Genomic DNA, 19,600 nt, shown 5'->3' with positions numbered 1-19,600 from the left:
TGCGGGCTACCGGAAGACATGAAACAGATCTGTCTCCAAATCATTATTAATGCACAATTTGCCTAAATGGATAATGGAAACACCTCAATCACTACAGGTGGAACAGCAGAAGACAGAATGGAGGAAGAGAAGAAAAAAGAGTTACCTTGACTTTGTCTCGTCTTAAGCAGCAGAACAGGCAGTTCTCATCAAATGACCAGTCTGACACACCTTCAGGCTCACAGTCTGTGGATCCAGGAGAAACATTTTAGAAAGGAGAGGACAGGGTATGGTGGAGTATGACAAAAACATCTCAGATGGTGGTTAAAAACATGAAAAAGCAACAAAAATTCTCCCAAAGAAAACCTCTTTAGAAGTCCTGGATACAGTGACACAGTCCACTAGGACTTATATGAATCACAGATGTCAGAGTCAACCACTTATTGCGGAAAGAAAAAAACATGAGTAGACATTGACAACTGATTGGTAATAAAAAAAATCTTATTTTCAAGTTAGTGATTCTTATGTAATACTAAAAGTGTATATTATGCACTATATTCACAATTGTTTGGTTGCTTACATGAATCTCTAAAATGAGATTAGCAGATAAGTGTACATTTCTACATTTAATCTCTGAAAACAATTTATTAAATTAGTATTTTCAATATAGAGCTATTAGCAACGCTATTTAGCGTTGCTAATACCCTACATTATTCATCTCATATGTATATACTGTACTATATATATATATATATATAATCTACTGCATCTTTATGTAATACATGTATCACTAGCCACTTTAAACTATGCCACTTTGTTTACATACCCTACATTACTCATCTCATATGTATATACTGTACTCGATACCATCTACTGCATCTTGCCTATGCCGTTCTGTACCATCACTCATTCATATCTTTATGTACATATTCTTTATCCCTTTACACTTGTGTATATATGGTAGTAGTTTTGGAATTGTTAGGTTAGATTACACTCGCATTAACATCTACTAACCATGTGTATGTGACAAATAAAATTTGATTTGGTTGATTCTGTGATCTCAAACCAGTGAGCTTTACTAACATTCATCAAGAATATGGGCAAAACTATTATTGACAATGGAAAAGGTGGGAATGTTCTTTTCCCTTGTCATATAAATTGATACATTTACTCAAAATAGCATTAAAATTGCTTATCCAGACGGCATTTCAGTGAATATTGAGTTGTGACAGACAACCTGATCCAATTTGGGTCTTGAGGCAAAATCAGTTGAGAACCACTGGGCTAGACCGTGATCTCAGTCACACTCAGTCTAAGTGCGACTGATGTTGAGTTAAAAACAGGTAAAGGACATGAACAGACAAGCTCAAGGAGCTCATCGAAGATAATTAAAACAAAGAAAGTTACCAAATGGTGTCAGAGACTGGGAATTTGTGCCTGGTTGGTCGGTTGCCATGGAAATCCATTTGCTTCGAGTCCTACTAACCTTCAGCTAAGAGCATAATTTAATAATTGAGTACATTAATATACCTAGTCAGAGGTGGGCAGTTTCACATTGATTCACTGTTGAACTAGGTCTTGAGCGCCTATTAAATCATCTACATTAAATAGAGAAATAAATCATGTCTGATGGAATAGGCTTTCATGGTCAGCTCATCTTTAACCGATCTCTAAAGTTAATATTGTCTTCAATGTTCTCCAAGCAATAGGTTACTCAGATAAAACAAATCTATAAAAAAAAGACAGAATTTATGTATAAAATTAAGTCCAGTCTTGATCAAGTACGGCAATTAACAATAGTGGTCCTAGTATTCAATTCAAATCAGTAACAGTCTTGTCAGAAGAAAGAGCATGGTTGAGTTAAGGTTAGCACACATTGTATGTTTGTTTTGTCAAGCACAAGAATGCATTCTTGCAGCACTAGGAGGGTTTTGACTCTCAGGACACCCAGTTCACTCCTACTAGTAATGATGATAGTGTTCTAGCTGAAATCTATTCACTCACATGATCTTGAGTAACCCCACCAACTTCCCCATCATTTTGTTTGTATGGATCGTATTGTACATTTGCTTCGAACCAAAGCAACTGGTACTATAGTCCCATTTAGGGTAGTCTTTTACAGCGCTCGAGCAGAAGTCGTCAAAACTCTAAATAATGCCTTCCATTGTCGTCAGTAAATATCACGCATTTTGTCTGAAAGAACTGTACAGGCTTTAACATTGGCTCCAGGCCAGCCCAAACTCCAACTTCATATGAACACAAAGCGTGCCTCTTTCCAGAGGCCAAGCGGACTGTTTACAAGGAGGAGTCACTGTGGAAGGGTACCACATGGTACAATAGCACAGCATTGTGATAGGGGGGCAAATATAGGCCTACGTACACTCAGAAAATATTAAATACTTAGGCCTACACTTCTTGACGTGTTTGACTATGGAATTGTTGATAAATCAACGCGGGCATCAGTTCAGAAGTCTTGGAACAACTATTTGTGTTTATGACATGGGATGGACATGATTTCGGTTTTAATGAGCGTAGCAGTGATGTGGGTTTGTGTGTCAGTCAGTGCAACAAATTGACTCACCTTTAAATAACGTTAGATCCTCCAGCAGCCCCGACCCAAACAACCCTTCTAAAATGCTCTCAAAACCTGTGGAAAAACAACAATACATTCCATGAATACATAGAACATTCTATAAACCCACGAATAGGCAAAATGCGAAAAATATGCTTTTCATTCTACAAATGTTGGGGAATTTCAATCCATTAGAGGCCCAAAAACATGTAGCCTACAGTTTAAGATGTAAGCCTATGCTTCCCATTGCATTCACTGTAAATGTATGATAGAGTAAGTACATAGGCCCTAGTCTACTGCCAAGGAGCCCAATTAAATGTCTTTCTGCCAAAGTGTCAATTACTGAGAAACTTTGACATTCTCAGTGATCAAACACCATCCTTCCTATACATGCCTAATTCTCCACAACCCCACTTTGACTTTCAATTTCATCTTGAAGCACACCCTCAGCAAATCTCCTCTTGCCTCACATTAAAAAAAAAACACATTAAATGGAATGCACGTACGTTTTGACTAATGATATAGCATGCACAAGGGTCTGCCAGTTGCCAAGCAACAAGAAAGACTACACAGTTTGGTGTGCTAACATGTTGAGGCAACGGTCAGAGGAGAGGGTTTGGGTCTGTCAATCAATAGTACTGCAGAATCTGTCATGTCTCACATCAGACTGCTCTGGACTGTACTGACGGGAGGCAACAGGATACACACCATGGCAATGATCCATGGTCCTTTTTATTGAAAAAAGGGTTTCAGTTTGTAATGAATCTTCTAAATGTTGCTACAGCATACTAAGACTAATTAATACAACACAGCTTTGGTCACCCCGATCTCAAAAGCTAATGATTTTGACCACTTGGAACTTTTGGAATTCAACATTTTTCTCCCGACCGTGCCGTTCTGCTTGTAAAAATAACGACCAACCTTTCCCTCAAGTAAAGATGCTTTTAAAAAATGTTCAGGTTATTGTCCATAATTGTCAGTTGCACGATTATGCAATGATTGTGCCAGCACACACACACACAATACGTAGGCTAGGCTATACACTGACTGTCAACACAATTCCATCTTAACTTCCAGAGTCTTAACCTCCGACAGCAGGAGTTAGTTCACTCATCTATAGAGAAAGGGTGGCTGGCTCACTAGGCAGAGCACCGTTCTCTTCAGAACATAGCCTAATATGATGAGTGGGATGTTCCACAAAATGAATGCCTTTTGCACCCCTTTAATATTTTAAGTAATATTTGTGCACCAATATTGCATTTTAAAAGCCCGTTATATTCAATGAAGTGCCCTTTAACGTAGACCACATGGAGAATTACATACAGATTTTGTAGATGAATAAAAAGACTTCATATTATCAGAATTCTGCCTCTTGACATGTCCCTCCATGCACCCTCTGACTTCCAGGGAGATATTAACCCAGTTAACTTGGCTTTACAATGTTGGGCTTATTTTGTTGCCTTGAATGTAATTTCTGAAGATTATTTTGATTTAAATGAGATTAGCGAATCATTTTATGGAGAAAAAAAAAATATATATATATATTTAATCACCTGGCCCTCATGTTAAGGTGAACCCTGCTACGTGAATGGGACTTGTTTTAATATGGTGAAAGTATGCCTTTTTTAGCCAAAAGAAACATTGAACATCTAATAGTCAAATCCTAGTGTAAAAGCAGCTGGTTCTACTCTTTTTGGCCATTTTCTGGTGTTTTGTGGTGGAAACCGAGTGGGTCTAGCATACCATGTCAACCCTGTTACCCATAGATAGACAGGCTAGAAATGTATTTAATTACAAATGTTGCATTCATATGCCCTTCCTTGTTGCCTTTCCCATGTCACACAGGGAGTTATGACCGGTTTAAAACCCTGTTACTTTATAGGTACTTATAGCAACGAACAGGCAGACCTGCTACAACTGGATTTCTTAAAACGCTACTAATGGGAGATTACATGCACCTGTGTGTTAAACCCACAAGAATAAACCAACAGATTAGTTGATCTCTCGTTGTTACCTTGTCAAGTGATTATGATACTAGACAGCTGCTTCTACGTTCTCCACTCCCGCCCCCAATGAAACGTCGACCCATCGGACACCGTAAGGCTGATGAATAAAACATTTTTTATAAGAATATAGAAGTATGCCTATATATCATTCAAACGTTTCACCTTTTAAAATTAAAAAAATTATGCGTGCTATTTGAAATAACCATTAACCACATTGTCATTTGACACAAAATTATTATAGGCCAAACTCATCACGACTGACTTGATTTAATAGCCTACAGATTTCAAATATGGACAGTCCAGGGATATCCCCCCGATCTTGATAAGATATATATAATTAAATGGACAACAAATTATACGAATAGGCTACACCAACAATAGTTTTACATTCATACAAAGGTGTCGGGTAAATTGCCACAGATTTGCAGTGGTATGCTAACTGAGGAAATACTTTATTTCAGTCGTACAGAATGATTGTGAAATAGATAAATCTCCCTTGGTGTACTAACAAAGCAGGATCAATTTGTTCAGAGGGTGAAATATTATTGAAAGATGTTGGCAGCAATCAGGACCAACGGAACATCTCGTCATTCATCCGCTTTAAGAAATGGTAAATCGTGGCCAATGATGGTAGCAATTGAGCAACTGTGTGGGTGATTTTAGCCCATATCGATGGTTTAACAGGAGATTACCTTGTGTTAGTACACTGGCCAATTTTCATTGCAATATGTCCATTGATGCGTTAGAGGTCAGAGGCGACATCTGTCCACTTGTCTGTAGAACGTCACAAAGCACACAACATGCTCTAGTAAAGACCCTCACCATAGCTGCAAAAACAGAATACATTTAGGCTACGTGTTGTTTACCATCATGTTGTTTTGGTGCAATGGCAAATCAGAGGACAGAGTGTATGTTCTCAAAACATTTCTTCCAGTAGTCTACTCCACTAGGATACAAAAACAAAATGTTCGTCATTTGCCTATTTATGTAGCCAAAGTCACACATCCTAAACACTTTCCACAAGTTACATTACTGGAAAAATACTGCATCTAGACACAAAAACCAACACAGCATGTTTGTGCATTTTAATACAATACAAATACTTAAATGTTTCCACGAGCAAAACCAACCTACGATCGAAGTTATCAACCCATCATCAACTTGCCATCCACTCTCTTCCTCAACCAATAAAGTGCCAATAATGTAAAAAGCCTGTTAAAATCCCCTTGTTCCAACCCCATCATCCACCTCCAGAACAGAATGTGACAAAAGAAACTGATAAATAAATTAAATGGTTCAATCAAGCCTACAGCTAGAGCTGAGAGTTCCTCTGTTTCTGGGCACAGAACTTAACCTAGTCTTCATTTTAAAACCTTGAGCTACAGCTAGAGCTGAGAGTTCCTCTGTTTCTGGGCACAGAACTTAACCTAGTCTTCATTTTAAAACCTTGCCTCTCTCCCATTCCCCCAATTACAACCCCCTCCTTCAGAAGAAATAGGGAAAAAAAAAGCACAGGCAAAGACAAAAAAGTAGTGAAAATATAGGCTAGCACTAGCCCCTAGCTGGAGGAAGAGGGAGGGATGTGCTGTTTCTGGGTTAGTGAACAGGACTTCAGCAGCTAGCTAACCCAACCATCCAATCCCATGTCGGGAATATTTCAGAGGGAGAAAAAAATTAAAATAGGTCATCCACTTAGGTTTGACAAATCAACGCCATTAAATTAAGTCACTCTTCAGGAATTTATTTTAGGGCATTTAAACATGAGGCAGTGAGATGCATTATTAAAAGGGCTGTCAGTAGCAACACAACAATGAGCTCAGGGTGCTAGAACAACATTGTAATAAACAACTACTGGGCTATACAACACAGAAACAAGAGTTATTTTCCTCCAATTTTGTATAAATCACTAGACTGCATACTGCAAAGAAACAGCAGCGGCCTACATTTCCAGCGAAGGGAGGTAGGTAGGTAGAGGGGGAGCCAGTAAAATGTGTTCTAAAGGCAACCTCATGTAGCTGACATGCTGGATCTCATGAAGAGTTAACTCCACATCAAATTTTGCTAACTCATAGCATTCAACAATGTGGTGTGGGTATGGTGATGATGCTGAATACAACCAAATGCATGGAAGAAATAGCCTATGCATGGAAGAAATAACTATCCAACCCTCAAAACACACTGCTAGTAGTGAGCTACTGAAAACCATGCTATCCAATATATGAAGGAAGCATTACAAGCAGTGACATGGGAGTTATTCTAGGGATCGTGACCACTTGATAAACCATTAGGCCTAACCCACTAATTGAAGAAATGAATTAGGCTACTGTGGATAACCCGCGGTATATGCCTACAGTATATAGGGTAGACTAGGCCTACAGGGTAGAGATACGATTCTGAAGCTAGCCTATAGCCTACAGGCATGGCAGTAACGAGGCGCAAGGTAAAGAGGTGTGGAACAAAGAGTTAATAAGAGAGACTGCAAAATATGATCCAATAGCCATTAGGCAACACTACTTACCTAATGTGAGGAAATCAATTAAGGTCAATCTTAAAAGATTCAGGCTAGTATCACAGAATATTACAAAGAAAGGTACCTCACCATTTGCCATGTTTTTCAATTGAAAAGACTGGCATCTTTAATTTCTAGGGTCTTTGTGCCTTGTCTCCAGAAATCTAGAGTAGACACTGTCAATCTACAGTTCAGAGGCCCAATATCAAAAACGTAAGTAAATTGCTGAGCATAAGGATGTCAGGATTCTAGATGAACCATACAAATTAGAGGTCGAGCTCTTAAATTAATTAGGGCCGATTTCAAGTTTTCATAAATCGGTAGCCGGCATTTTTGGACGTCGATTATGGCCGATTACATTGCACTCCACGAGGAGACTGTGGCAGGCTGACCACCTGTTACGCAAGTGCAGCGAGGTAAGTTGCTAGCTAGCATTAAACTTCTCTTATAAAAAACAATCTTCACATAATCACTAGTTTACTACACATGGTTGATGATATTACTAGGTTGACTAGCTTGTCCTGGGTTACATATAATCAATGCGGTGTCTGTTAATTTATCGAATCACAGCCTACTTCGCCAAAAGGGTGATTTAACAAGCGCAGTCGCGAAAAAAGCTCTGTCGTTGCACCAATGTAACGAACCATAAACATCAATCCCTTTCTTAAAACCAATGCACAAGTATATTTTTTTAAACCTGAATATTTAGTTAAGAAATTCATGTTAGCAGGCAATATTAACAAGGGAAATTGTGTCACTTCTCTTGCGTTCAGTGCAAGCAGAGTCAGGGTATATGTAGCAGTTTGGGCCGCCTGGCTCGTTGCGAACTGTGTGAAGACCATTTCTTCCTAACAACGACCGTAATTAACAGAATTTTACATAATTATGACATAACATTGGTTGTGCAGTGTAACAGCAATATTTAGACTTATGGATGCCACCAGTTCGGTAAAATACAGAACGGTTCTATATTTCACTGAAAGAATAAATGTTTGGTTTTCAAAATTATCGTTTCTGGATTTGACCATATTAATGACCTAAGGCTCGTATTTCTGTGTGCTTATTATAATTAAGTCTATGATTTGATAGATCAGTCTGACTGAGCGGTGGTAGGCAACAGCAGGCTCGTAAGCATTCATTCAAACTGCACTTTCCTGCGTTTGCCAGCAGTTCTTCGCAAAGCTTGAATCCTAGCGCTGTTTATGACTTCAAGCCTAATCCGAGACGAATCCGAGACCATGATTGTGCTTCCGTTGTGGGTGTGGTAGCAAAGCATCCTTTGTTTGCATGCAAGTAACATACAGTATATTAATATGCTTTACCATGTCTCCCGGCAGTGGAACTGCTCTGGCGCACTGCATGAAAGAGCCGTGCTTCACCCGCAGTCACCCGCAGTGCCGAAAGAGCCACAGAGACTGGCGAACTACCTTCCAAAGTCCAACAAGGCACACTGAAACGGTTTCAGACAGCACTCTATCCCCGCTCTTCCAAAGAGTTACTTTTTGTTTGGTGAGGTAATATTAGCGGTTTGAACTAGGGCCAACCCTCCTACAACTCAAAAGGCGATTACAGTATGTGTATAAGAGCACTTATTAGATCTCTTATTCAATCTAAATGTTATAGGAGCTCCTCATGAGTGGTGCATAAGCTATACTGTATGAGCGCATGAAAACAGTTGAGGGTCGTTCCATGTCACTTCAGCAAGCCATGAGAACTGATACTGTATACTTGTTATTGGTTTGGGGTCCGTGGCTGGCTTTTGACCATTTCTTTGGATTCCCAATGTTAGAAAAAGTTTGGTCCAAATCAGATTTAAGGTACTATATTTGGGGCGGCAGGTAGCCTAGTGGTTAGAGCGTTGGACTAGTAACCGAAAGGTTGCAAGATCGAATCCCCGAGCTGACAAGGTAAAAATCGTTCTACCCCTGAACAAGGCACTTCCTAGGCCATCATTGAAAAAAAATAATTTGTTCTTAACTGACTTGCCTAGTTAAATTAAGGTAAAATTGTGAATATCATATGAATCCTATACATTTCAAATTAGCTTAATTTCTCAGTGTGAAAACTATATTTCAACAAAATAATGTTACAGAAATGCGAAACGTATTGGTTTCTAAATATTTCAGAACACTCCAAGGTGGTGGGTATCGAAATCCTCCTTGTGCTTTTTGAGGTGGAACGACCCTTGAGCTACCAGTTCCTATGAGGAACCAGCTGTAGCATGTCTGTCTTTAGTTAGGCCTACCATGCAGCTACACGGTGCTCACTGTGACTAACTACCCAATCTCCCTTTGCCTTCTCCTGACCTATATCTGTAACCAATTCAGGGCTGAGGATGGGGGAAGAGATTTGGAGTGACACCATCTCCCCTCCCAGAAGCACTTAACTACTGAAGTCCCCTTTTAGCAAAGCTCTGGGTAGCAGTCCCCTTAGGCACAGATCTAGGATCACCTTAAATGATTAAGATTTGGGGAGGTTAAGGGAAACCTAGAATCTGACCTTGATTAGTGTCTAGGGGCAATTTATCCTAATCTAAAAAGACTGGACTACTAGAGTAACTACTATTACAGAAGTAGTGGAAGAGTGGATAAGTGATCTTAAAAGTGGACAAGATACTAGTTTATAGGCTATCATGGTATAGGCTGCTATCAGTTTACCCCACTCGGGTGTTTGAGCATGTACAGATGTAAGATCTTAATTTGATCACTCAATGCTGAAAATGTTCCTGCAAGGCAAGAAATGCAAATTTAGTGTAGTGTACTCAAGGGTTTAAAAAGACTGGACGTTTGTAATTCCACTTAAAAAAGTCAGACTTGATTTGCTCTAATGAAAAATGTATTAACCCCTACAAAGAAAAGGACATGACTTATAATCCACATTTCCTGTTGCTCCAGGATAAGTTTCCTGCTATAGCAAACCGTCTCCTAGTCTCCTCAAAACACAGTACATCATTCAGTAGGATACAGATGTAGGATCTTAAAGAGATACTTCGGCAATGACTTTGGCAATGAGGCCCTTTAACTCATGGATACCGCAAAACACCAGTCTCAAAACACTCCACGATTTACTGTATTGCCGTCACAGTACACAAGTGGGTGCTAAAAACGCAACAAAAAGTCCATTGGGCATCTAACCAGAATGCGAACAAAATTAGCACAAACTAATAGCGAATTTCAATAGAGGTTGCTAGCTAAATATGCTAATGAGCGCAAATGAAAAACAAATTAAAGACAGGCAATCCAGCTCAAAGTTATACAAGTACAGATAGTAGCTATCGAATGTCATTTTTGGTGAGTTTGGACATTTACAAGCAAATGTGAAGGAGAGACAATGTGCAAATGAACAAAGTAAACAGATGCTTGTCTGAAGGAAGAACAGTACTGGCTCTGGAGCAGTGTGTGGAGTTGCTAGGGCAACAGGCCTGCCTGGTCTGCTCGGAGAATAGGGGGGAGGAGCAGACTGGCCGAGAACAGAGAGGAGAAAATAAATAAAGGAAATCAAGATAGCAGGAGTGGCAGCTGTACAGAACTCATCCAAAGCACTGACTTTTCAAACACAGCAGAAAGCTAACACTATATGGTGCTCCGTCTCCTTATTAACTCAGCCACTTACTTACCTAACTAGCAAGTTCATCTACATACACAGCTGGACTCACCAGCTCCCTCTTTCTCCCGCTGTGCCATTTACAAACCAAACACGTGACAAGATCAACTGTTCTGGGGAACTACGGTAAGATTCATGTCAAATTATGTGACAGGTGAAATGAAGAACACAATAAGCTAAGAGTAGCTACACATATTCACATTATTGAACTTTAATTTAAATTCAAAATAAAATACAATTGACAGTATTGAAAGACGGGATTGTTTTTCAATACTCAGTATACTGCCCAAGCCTAATAGAAATGTTAACTAGGTTAGTAGCCTACCTGGCAGAATGATATCATGATTATTTGCATCAATCCATTGGTCATTTGTTTTGCAAACTCTGCAATCACATGAGCGCTAGGAGAAAGACCGCTAGTGCACTTGCATAAAAGGCTACACCCAAAACTCCAAAACTTCAAAAGTGGTCTCCTGTTGTGGTTTAAGCATTGTTGCGGAAAACTAAATTGGATATTGTTTTTTATTTATTTTTTTAAATACATTTTTTTTAAAGTGATTTTGAGAGTGAAAACCTGAAAAACAGAAACCTGATAAAAACCAACTACAGAAAACAAAATTTAGGGGGGGAAATACAATATTTTATAGGGCCCTGTGTTTGCACATGCGTGCACAAGCTTCGGCGTTAACGTTTATGATGGATGAGGAAAAGTGAAAACTGAGATGTAGGCTGTTTCTTTTGATGCATCTTTCATATCTCCAATTGTAGCTGGTGCAGAGTTGCAGTCATTTCTATTTTAAGTAAATCAATTCAGTAGCCTGTGAATCAGAATCCTATTCATGAACGTAAACAAATGATAAAGGGGATTGATTTTCAGCGCATGCTCTCTACATTGTAGTCATTTAGCAGAAGCTCTTATCCAGAGCGACTTACAGGAGCAAATAGGGTTAGCTAAGTGCCTTGCTCAAGGGCACAGCGAAATTTTTCACCTAGTTGTCTGTGGAATTCGAACCAATGCCCTTAAACCGCTAGGCTACCTGCAGCCTCTAGCCTACTTTAAAATCCTGGCCATTTCTAAGCAGTGAAATATAAGGATACAATACTTTACACCAGTTTGTTTGAACTGGAGAAAGATGTTACGTCATGCATGTCTCGCTCTCCCCAAATTTTAATAGTATGCAAACATTTCATCGTCAACCTCGCCTCTCTTTTCCCTGTAAGATTCTGTGGTTAGGGGCTGTGTACCATGTTCCCTCTGGATGAATCCCAAATCAGTCCCTTCCCCTCTCCTCTCCATTTGCATGTGAACACGCAACTCCGCCATATGCACAAGCATCCCAAAGCTGAGAGTGAAAATTGAGGGGATAGGGGCAAATTAGATCCGTTGATACATTTGGGGTTTGTGTAATGTAATACAAAAGAATGGATAGGTGTGACTAATTATGCCACGTGCAAATGTTTGTGTGATTTCGAGACATGACACAACAGATGAATTACCTCCCAAATTAAATGTTTAACTTATATTTTGTAAAATGACAGGGGGGAATTTATTCATTTGAATTTCATGCTTGTTTTATTATTTCAAAGTGGAACATGAATTGCGTCATTCAAGTAACGAGTGTTTCCCAAAGTTGATGGGATTATTGATCCCCTCACCACTCTCTGGAAGTCATCATCTGAGTTGTCAGCAACGTGACAACAGAGGCAGGTAGTGGCGAGGTGGTGGTTTGGGATTCACTCTCTCTTCATGCTAACCCCAACTTTGTTCTCTACTCCACTGATACCATTGGGTTATAGCTGACATTTCCTCTCGCCTAAGCAATCTTCACAGGGAGCAAAACAGAGGTGATCTTAACAAAAGCTAATTGGGGAGCTTCTCTCATTCAGCCTAGAGCCCCAGAAAGTAATCGTCATAACTAAAACACACACAAGTTGTGTTCTGGGGCCGGTCGTAAGAGAGGACCCAAATCAGTTTTAAGGTCTTTTCATGCTTAAAAAGGAAGCACATGCTTGATCATATGATGTTCACATGTTCAGTGCGGTTGATCACACTCGCACACAGTATAAAGGAGGTCATTGACATGCTAGAGTGAGGCTCAATGCAGATAAGTGCACAGACACAGATACAGGGGATGAGGAGGAGAGATACAAAAAGCACAGCGCACACTAAAAATCAAGCACACAGGGCTAGGGGTACAAGCCTATCATATAGAAATGATCCTAGCCTATGCTTTATTTCTTCAAGCCGATGATAGCCTAATCATGTAGCTAATACACATGTATTAGCCAAAAGATCCATATTGCTACAGCAATACATTTTGGACAGTGCGTTGAGCACCTAAGATGTTCTGGTAATGACATATGCTACGCAATGCAATAATGGGTAACAAAACATTGATTTCGACAGGTAGTGTTCCATCTCTACAGGGCATTGAACAAGTCGACATAGGGAGCAGCAGCATGCAGTTATACTACCCAGTAAGAGTAACGAACGTGGCGAGGGATCTGAGCAGCATTCTGAGAGGGAAACAAAGCCACGCTCCACTAAACCAGCCTAAACCTAAATGTGATGCAACCCGACAGTTCAATGGCATATTGCTGCTCTTAAAATAACAAAACCTACAGAGACTACAGCCTACACACATGCTGTATGTGCATCTCTAGGTTACACCAATTACAAAGCCATGTGATAAAGGGTGTTGGAGTTTTCGTGCATCTCTCTGTAAAGCCTAACTGACCTTTGGCATAGGCTACTGCCATTACAATGAGGCTATACACCAAATCATGGTTAACCTACCAATTAGAAACAAGGCATAGTTTTATCTAGGCTAGGCAAAATGAGCAATTTAGTCACAAACATAGATCTGCTAAATGATACAACGTAAAACGTTGGCTACCTGTAGAGATGAAAAGTGCACAATTTCCTTTGTGAAAAAGGAATGGCTATAATAAAAAGATTATTGGTGAGTGGGGGGGGGGGGGGGAATTCTACCTTCCATTAAAAAAAAAGGCCTTAGCAGGGCTGTGTGCAGAAGGCTTTGTCTGTTCATATACACAGAGACAGAGAGAACCGGAAAGGAGGAAGTAGTAAGAGAACCAGAGAGTATAAAGAAATATGTAAAAACCTCTATCTATATATTATGGACAGAGAAATGGCTTCTTATGTAGGCCTAGTTATTGTGGGCTCTGCATGAAGAATTCAGCAAATTGGGCTAGACTGCATAACTATGGATGAAGTATGAATTCTAAGACTGATATAGGCCTAAGCAGTTTATTCAAGGCAAGAAGATTAAACAAAGCAACAGCTACATGGTTCATAACTATGTTGACAATACAAGTAATCTACTGTCAGAGGGAACACATTTTTCACTAGTGTAAATATGTAGCCTCTGCACTGGTAGTCTAAGCACATCCCTCTGTAATAACACAGACACGGGTCACAACAATGGCATCTGTAGAAAATAAATAATGTCACAAGGAAGGAGAAGATAAACAGAATAACAGAAGCACATCCACTAAACAATGTTTTCTAACCGTCACCAATGTCATTGTTTGGAGACCACGGTATTTAACCTTCCATTGTTTCAGGCGGGGGGGGGGGGGGTCCTCCACCTAGCCCTCAAGCCCCTAGATGCAATACGCTACACTTCAAAAGGTAATCATAAAGAACTAGGCCTAGCTGTGGCTTCAGCTGAAATCGCTGTGGTCGTACAGAGACTGTTGCTAACCCTCGACCCCATCTCAAACTGAGAAATACAAAATAAACACTACAATATAAACTCAGAAACCTCAAAAGCACCACAGAGATCAAGAACTAGACTGTATACCAACACTGGTTGGATTTTAGAGGTACCCCGTATTGTCCCCTACTGCAGCTCTGGGTTGTGGCAGTGCCGTGAAATACAATTTGAACTAGCCTGAGCGCCACATCCAATTCACAAAGATTGTGTTCCCCTGCTCCCAGGTGTAAAAAAAGGGCAGTTCAGTTGTCCCATCTGAAATTGTTATGACCCCCCTCCAAAATCAACTTTTCCTCCACCATAAAGTCTGTATTGGCCTTCTATGTTTCGCTGGCATTCATAGTCCTTGATATTCCAAGCCATTTGGAATGCAAAACATTCCCAAAACAAGACCGAGGATTCATGTACAGTGGATACACACGTTTGCATACGGAGGCTGATAGACAATAGTTTCTGCTGTTCTGTTGGACAATCACTCCTCTCTGCTCCATGACTTTACTGTTCACATGAAAACAACACACACACACACAACATGGAACAAAATGTCCATTTCAGTTTGAGCAGGCCGGTGCTACTCTCGTCTTTCCACCAAAAACCTGAACAAAAGGCTGTTTTTGTCTTGACTTTAGGTAATAATGGGGGATGCTGTTATGAAGTCTGCTCCCCAGGCCTCCATACTGTAGCATAGCAGCAGGGGAACAATAGGACAGTTGTGGGTCAAGGATGGAGTGCTGACCATAGGGGCTGACTTGGCCTGGGGAAGTAGACAGCAAGAATGTCCTCTCTGTTTATCTTTACCCCCCCCCCCCCCCCCCCTAATTTCACTGCATTCAGTAAACACCTGGGATCAGGGTCATGTTGAGTAAGCATGTGAAATATAAAATGTACGTTGAGGTATGTTACCAATGCATTTCCCCCAAAAAAATAAAAAATGTAAATCTTGACATGGAAAGTTGGTCAAATATGTTGTTTCACTCTACTGTTCATTTACAGTACAGTGCATTTGACCAGGCTTGAGTTCAGCACGAAACGGGAGAAGAGGTCCAAATTGTTGCATTCCTTTGGACAGGCCCTTCAACTCCCTTTAAGTAGGTGAGTGGGTCACTGAAAAAGGAGGCCTGGCTATTTCCACAGGGCACATGCAGATATAAAGGCAGTTTATGGGATTCTAATATTAACCAGATTGGTAGATCATTGTAGGTAAGGTTGATGCAATGCCAACAAACAAAAAAACGAATACTACTTCTCGGAGCAAGAACAAACTCAGATACAAAGATGTTGCACGCCAGTTTTAGAGTACTGAAGGACAATACACATGGGGAAATGGGGGCAAATAATGTTGATGAAAAGTGCAACCCGACTGACTACATGAACTAACTTTGTTTCCAAGAAGCAAGTTTGCCCTAGAGGGTCTAACCCAATTAAAATGCTAGAATGGACATGAACCTTCTTATGATGGGATAAAGGTCAGCCATTTTGGTCATAGTTTGCCAGTGATGTGACGAGATATTTTTTTTGAAATAATGAATCTGAAGAATTAATCTGCACGGTACGTTTGTTAGCTAGCCAGACAGTTTTAGAGGAATTATTCCATAAATGGTTCTAATTAACTGCCAATATGCCTTCCTCCAATTCAAACAATGCAGTCAATCCACAGGCAGCCATACACTGGCTGAAATCCGTTGATAGAACTTAGACAAGTTGTAAATGCAACAAGTACTGACATTGTACACAGCTTTCCAAGAAAACAAAACATTGACATTTATGGTCTGTTCACACTTATACAGAATATCGGTTAAAAAAAAAACTATTTATAATTATATGACAATATTAGGTTAACAATTCTATTACATCATTCGATATATCACATGCCTTACTTTTATTATCCTGCATAAGTAAAATCAGCATTATAAATCTGGTGGTTTATGATCCTGGATGCTGATTGAAAGAGCAGCGTTCCAAGCCGTGCTGTATCGGCCATCACAGACACACCTATGCCTGCTAACAGTTCCATCTGAAAATGATCACTGCGCATCCACAAGAATATCATGTTCATGTTGCTGTCCGAACCATCTCTTCTATTCATTTCAACTCGCATATTAATTCCCCTTGCTTCCAGCCTAGCACTTAGTTTGGTACAGCGGGGTTAATATAAACTTAGCTGTCTACCTTTCAGACCTTGGAAACAATGTTTCACTTTTGAATTTCGATCTTGGTAGTACCATACATAGAGTGAAATGTGCACAGACAAGACAACTTTTGCTGAGCCAGTTAAAAATCACGCATCAACGTCATTATTATGGAGACATCCAAATAAATACCAATAGAAAAAGATCAAGCAAACATAAATGCAGCTAGTGTACTATCATTCCAGGTTCAATGTTTGCCATGACTAAATTAGCTGAAGTTGGCTGGTTATCTAGCAACGAAAACGTTATCCAGCCCACATAGCAACCATTTTTTTATGGATGACCAGTGCTTTTGCATAGCAACTATGCAAAAATAATTAAAGATTGCGTCGTGTCTAAAGCAACATGACCAAAATAATATATATTCTGGTGGAAGAATGAAATTGCATCAATTGAAAATAATGTTTTAATGAAAATATGTAATTCTTTATTATTTTAATATGTTGGTAACAGTTTTATAATAGCAATAAGGCACTCAGCTATCACGTCGTCCTGGACAATGTAATTTACCTGTCTGTGACTGTATACATGATACAGCACTGCCTCTTGTGCCTTATTACTTAATTATGCCTAATAATTCTGGAACTTTGAGGGTTTATGACAGACTCTCTAGTAATTTAAATCTATGGTCTGACCTTACTTCCTCATTGCAGCAATGCGCGCCCCCGATAGCTACTTTGGAGAAAGGCTCGTTGACCCCCGAGCATCGCCTCCGCCACCCCCCACCAAAAATACTGTAAAATCGCGCGGGAGCGCGCACCTCAGTAAACGGAATATGCGCTCATAATTAGTGCTGTGTTTGACACTCCCGCTACAACAAACACAGAGCCCTTTAAACAAATTATAGCTATAGATAAAACCAAAAGGTACACAGATAGATAACCTGAAATGCATAAGAAATAGTAAATATAATATTCAGAGCCATGTAATTGCATTTCGATGTAACGTTAAACAATATTTCATTGCGCTCAACAGTGACTGTCGAGAGGAAATGGAACAGTTGAGGACAAAAAAAAGTCGCTCTGTTACCCCTGATGGTCACAGCCCGAATTTTTTTGCAACATTGATGGCGAAGAAGTCAACAAAAACAGTAAAAAGGTACCTGAAAACCTGACTGTCCCTTCGGCGTGCATTACTGAACATACTTACCTACACAATGAATGAGTTTGTGCCGCCACGAGTCAAGTTCCTGCCGAAAGCCTCGCCTCTCGATCGTGCATTGCTGCTTCTTGCACAGACTCGCCATTTTCTACCGATCCCTCTCGGGAACGCGCGCGTTGGCAAAGAGAAAGCGCTAGATGAGCGCGCACGCAATGAAGAATAGGCGCACTACTGTTCTTTATGCGCACTACAGTGCTGTCAATGCTCCACTCTGCGCTGTCAACGCGCTACTATTTTCACAGCAGTAGGCCTACAGTTTATTAACTTGAACAACATATTAACATTCATTATTTACTGATCTTGAATAGAAGACTGTCTTATGCCTACTTTCCTGTCTAACTTTTCTTAGAATATATAATTTAGCCTAGACTGAATAAGAATAAGTGAGAGGTCAAAAGTACACAATAGTTACCTGAATGAAAATGGGGGAGGGTCATGCTTTTTCAATTACAGTCAGGGGGAGTGTTTAGTATTTTTTAAATGTAGTTCAGGGGAGGGTCATGTATTTTGTAATCAATTAAATGTAATATTGCTCAGGGTTTGAGAATGAGTTGCTTGTTAAAGTATCTCATGTTTGCCCGATGATGCCCCTCATCCCTGATTCTCGGCTGGGCACGCAATATCAAGTGTGCCTAGTCTGGTCTCAATAAAATGATCGACAGCCTATACCAGCCTTTCTCAAACCCTGGTCTGTGGACCAGTGCCAGTCCATGGAGGAATGCTTGCAGGTCTGCAACATATTTGACACCAATAAATAATTGCAATGCGCTGACCTACCTATACATGCTGCTGCAGTAAACAAATGGTGTTGCCATGACTAAAGTATAGCTACACAAACTGCGCAGATATTTAGAAACAAAAACATCTACATCAAGGATAAGCCAGAAATTTTGTTTTACAAAAAAAGACATGAATAACCAAACGAAAATTCTGCACAATAATTTCACAGACAAGTAGAGTTTACTGAAGGCTTCATACTTACTCTCTCATAACATTTCGAAGTGACATAGTTGAAAAGCTGGTCATGCCCTCAGTCGTGGATGCTTGCTGAGAGGTTTTAAGCCCAACTGCTAAAAAGATCAGTGAAATCCGACTTTTCAATGACACGTGTAGAATTCAAGATATGGCACATGCAGATTTTAGGCAGAGCCCGAACATCAAATTGGTTTGCAATCCAATTAGATGAGACAGCTGACATTTCAAATGCCAGCTTCTTGTACACATTTTGTACACATTTTCTTTGTTGCAAAGAGTTGCCTCAAAATACAACTGTAGGTTAGATATTCCGTGTTCTGAACAAGTAAGCCTACATAACGGGACATGGATTACGATGGGACCGTTGTATCGGGATCTGTAGGCCTACAGATGAGACTGCTGCTCGAACCCATCCATACAGTGACCGAAAGCGACATTTTCCATGCAAATGATAAAAATGGCCGATTTCAAGAAAAAGCTGCGGCTGGAGAGACCGAGTGCATAGAGGCATTTTTTATATGTTCCCCATATTCTCAACTCTGGCTAACGTGGGTGATCAATCAATCAAATGTATTTATAAAGCCCTTTTTACATCAGCCAATGTCACAAAGTGCTGTACAGACACCCAGCATAAAACCCCAAACAGCAAGCAATGCAGATGTAGAAGCATGGTGGCTAGGAAAAACTCCCTAGAAAGGCCAGAACCTAGGGAGAAATCGAGAGAGGAACCAGGCTCTGAGGGGTGGCCAGTCCTCTTCTGACTGTGCCGGGTGGAGATTATGGCAAAGATTTTCAAACGTTCATCGATAACCAGCAGGGTCAAACAAAGTGGTTTTAGAGGGTGCAACAGGTCAGCACCTCAGGAG

General features: G+C 40.1%; 1 protein-coding gene across 1 annotated transcript in view; it reads right to left on the bottom strand.

Annotated features, from left to right (window-relative positions):
• The window catches only part of LOC139381264 (nascent polypeptide-associated complex subunit alpha, muscle-specific form-like), a 49,631-nt gene extending 31,787 nt beyond the window's left edge, over window positions 1-17,844 (bottom strand). The window contains exons 1-3 of the mRNA XM_071124729.1: window positions 17,748-17,844; window positions 2,561-2,626; window positions 146-225 (exon numbers count right to left, since the gene is read on the bottom strand). Coding sequence (XP_070980830.1) covers window positions 146-225; window positions 2,561-2,626; window positions 17,748-17,844 — 243 coding nt within the window. The remainder of the gene's footprint in view (window positions 1-145; window positions 226-2,560; window positions 2,627-17,747) is intronic.
• Between the last annotated feature and the right edge of the window lie 1,756 nt (window positions 17,845-19,600).

Source organism: Oncorhynchus clarkii, chromosome 23 (assembly GCF_045791955.1).
Source record: "Oncorhynchus clarkii lewisi isolate Uvic-CL-2024 chromosome 23, UVic_Ocla_1.0, whole genome shotgun sequence".
NCBI classification, from domain to species: domain Eukaryota; kingdom Metazoa; phylum Chordata; class Actinopteri; order Salmoniformes; family Salmonidae; genus Oncorhynchus; species Oncorhynchus clarkii.
Note: the sequence above shows the minus strand (reverse complement) of the source record. Positions and strands in the feature narration are given on the sequence as shown.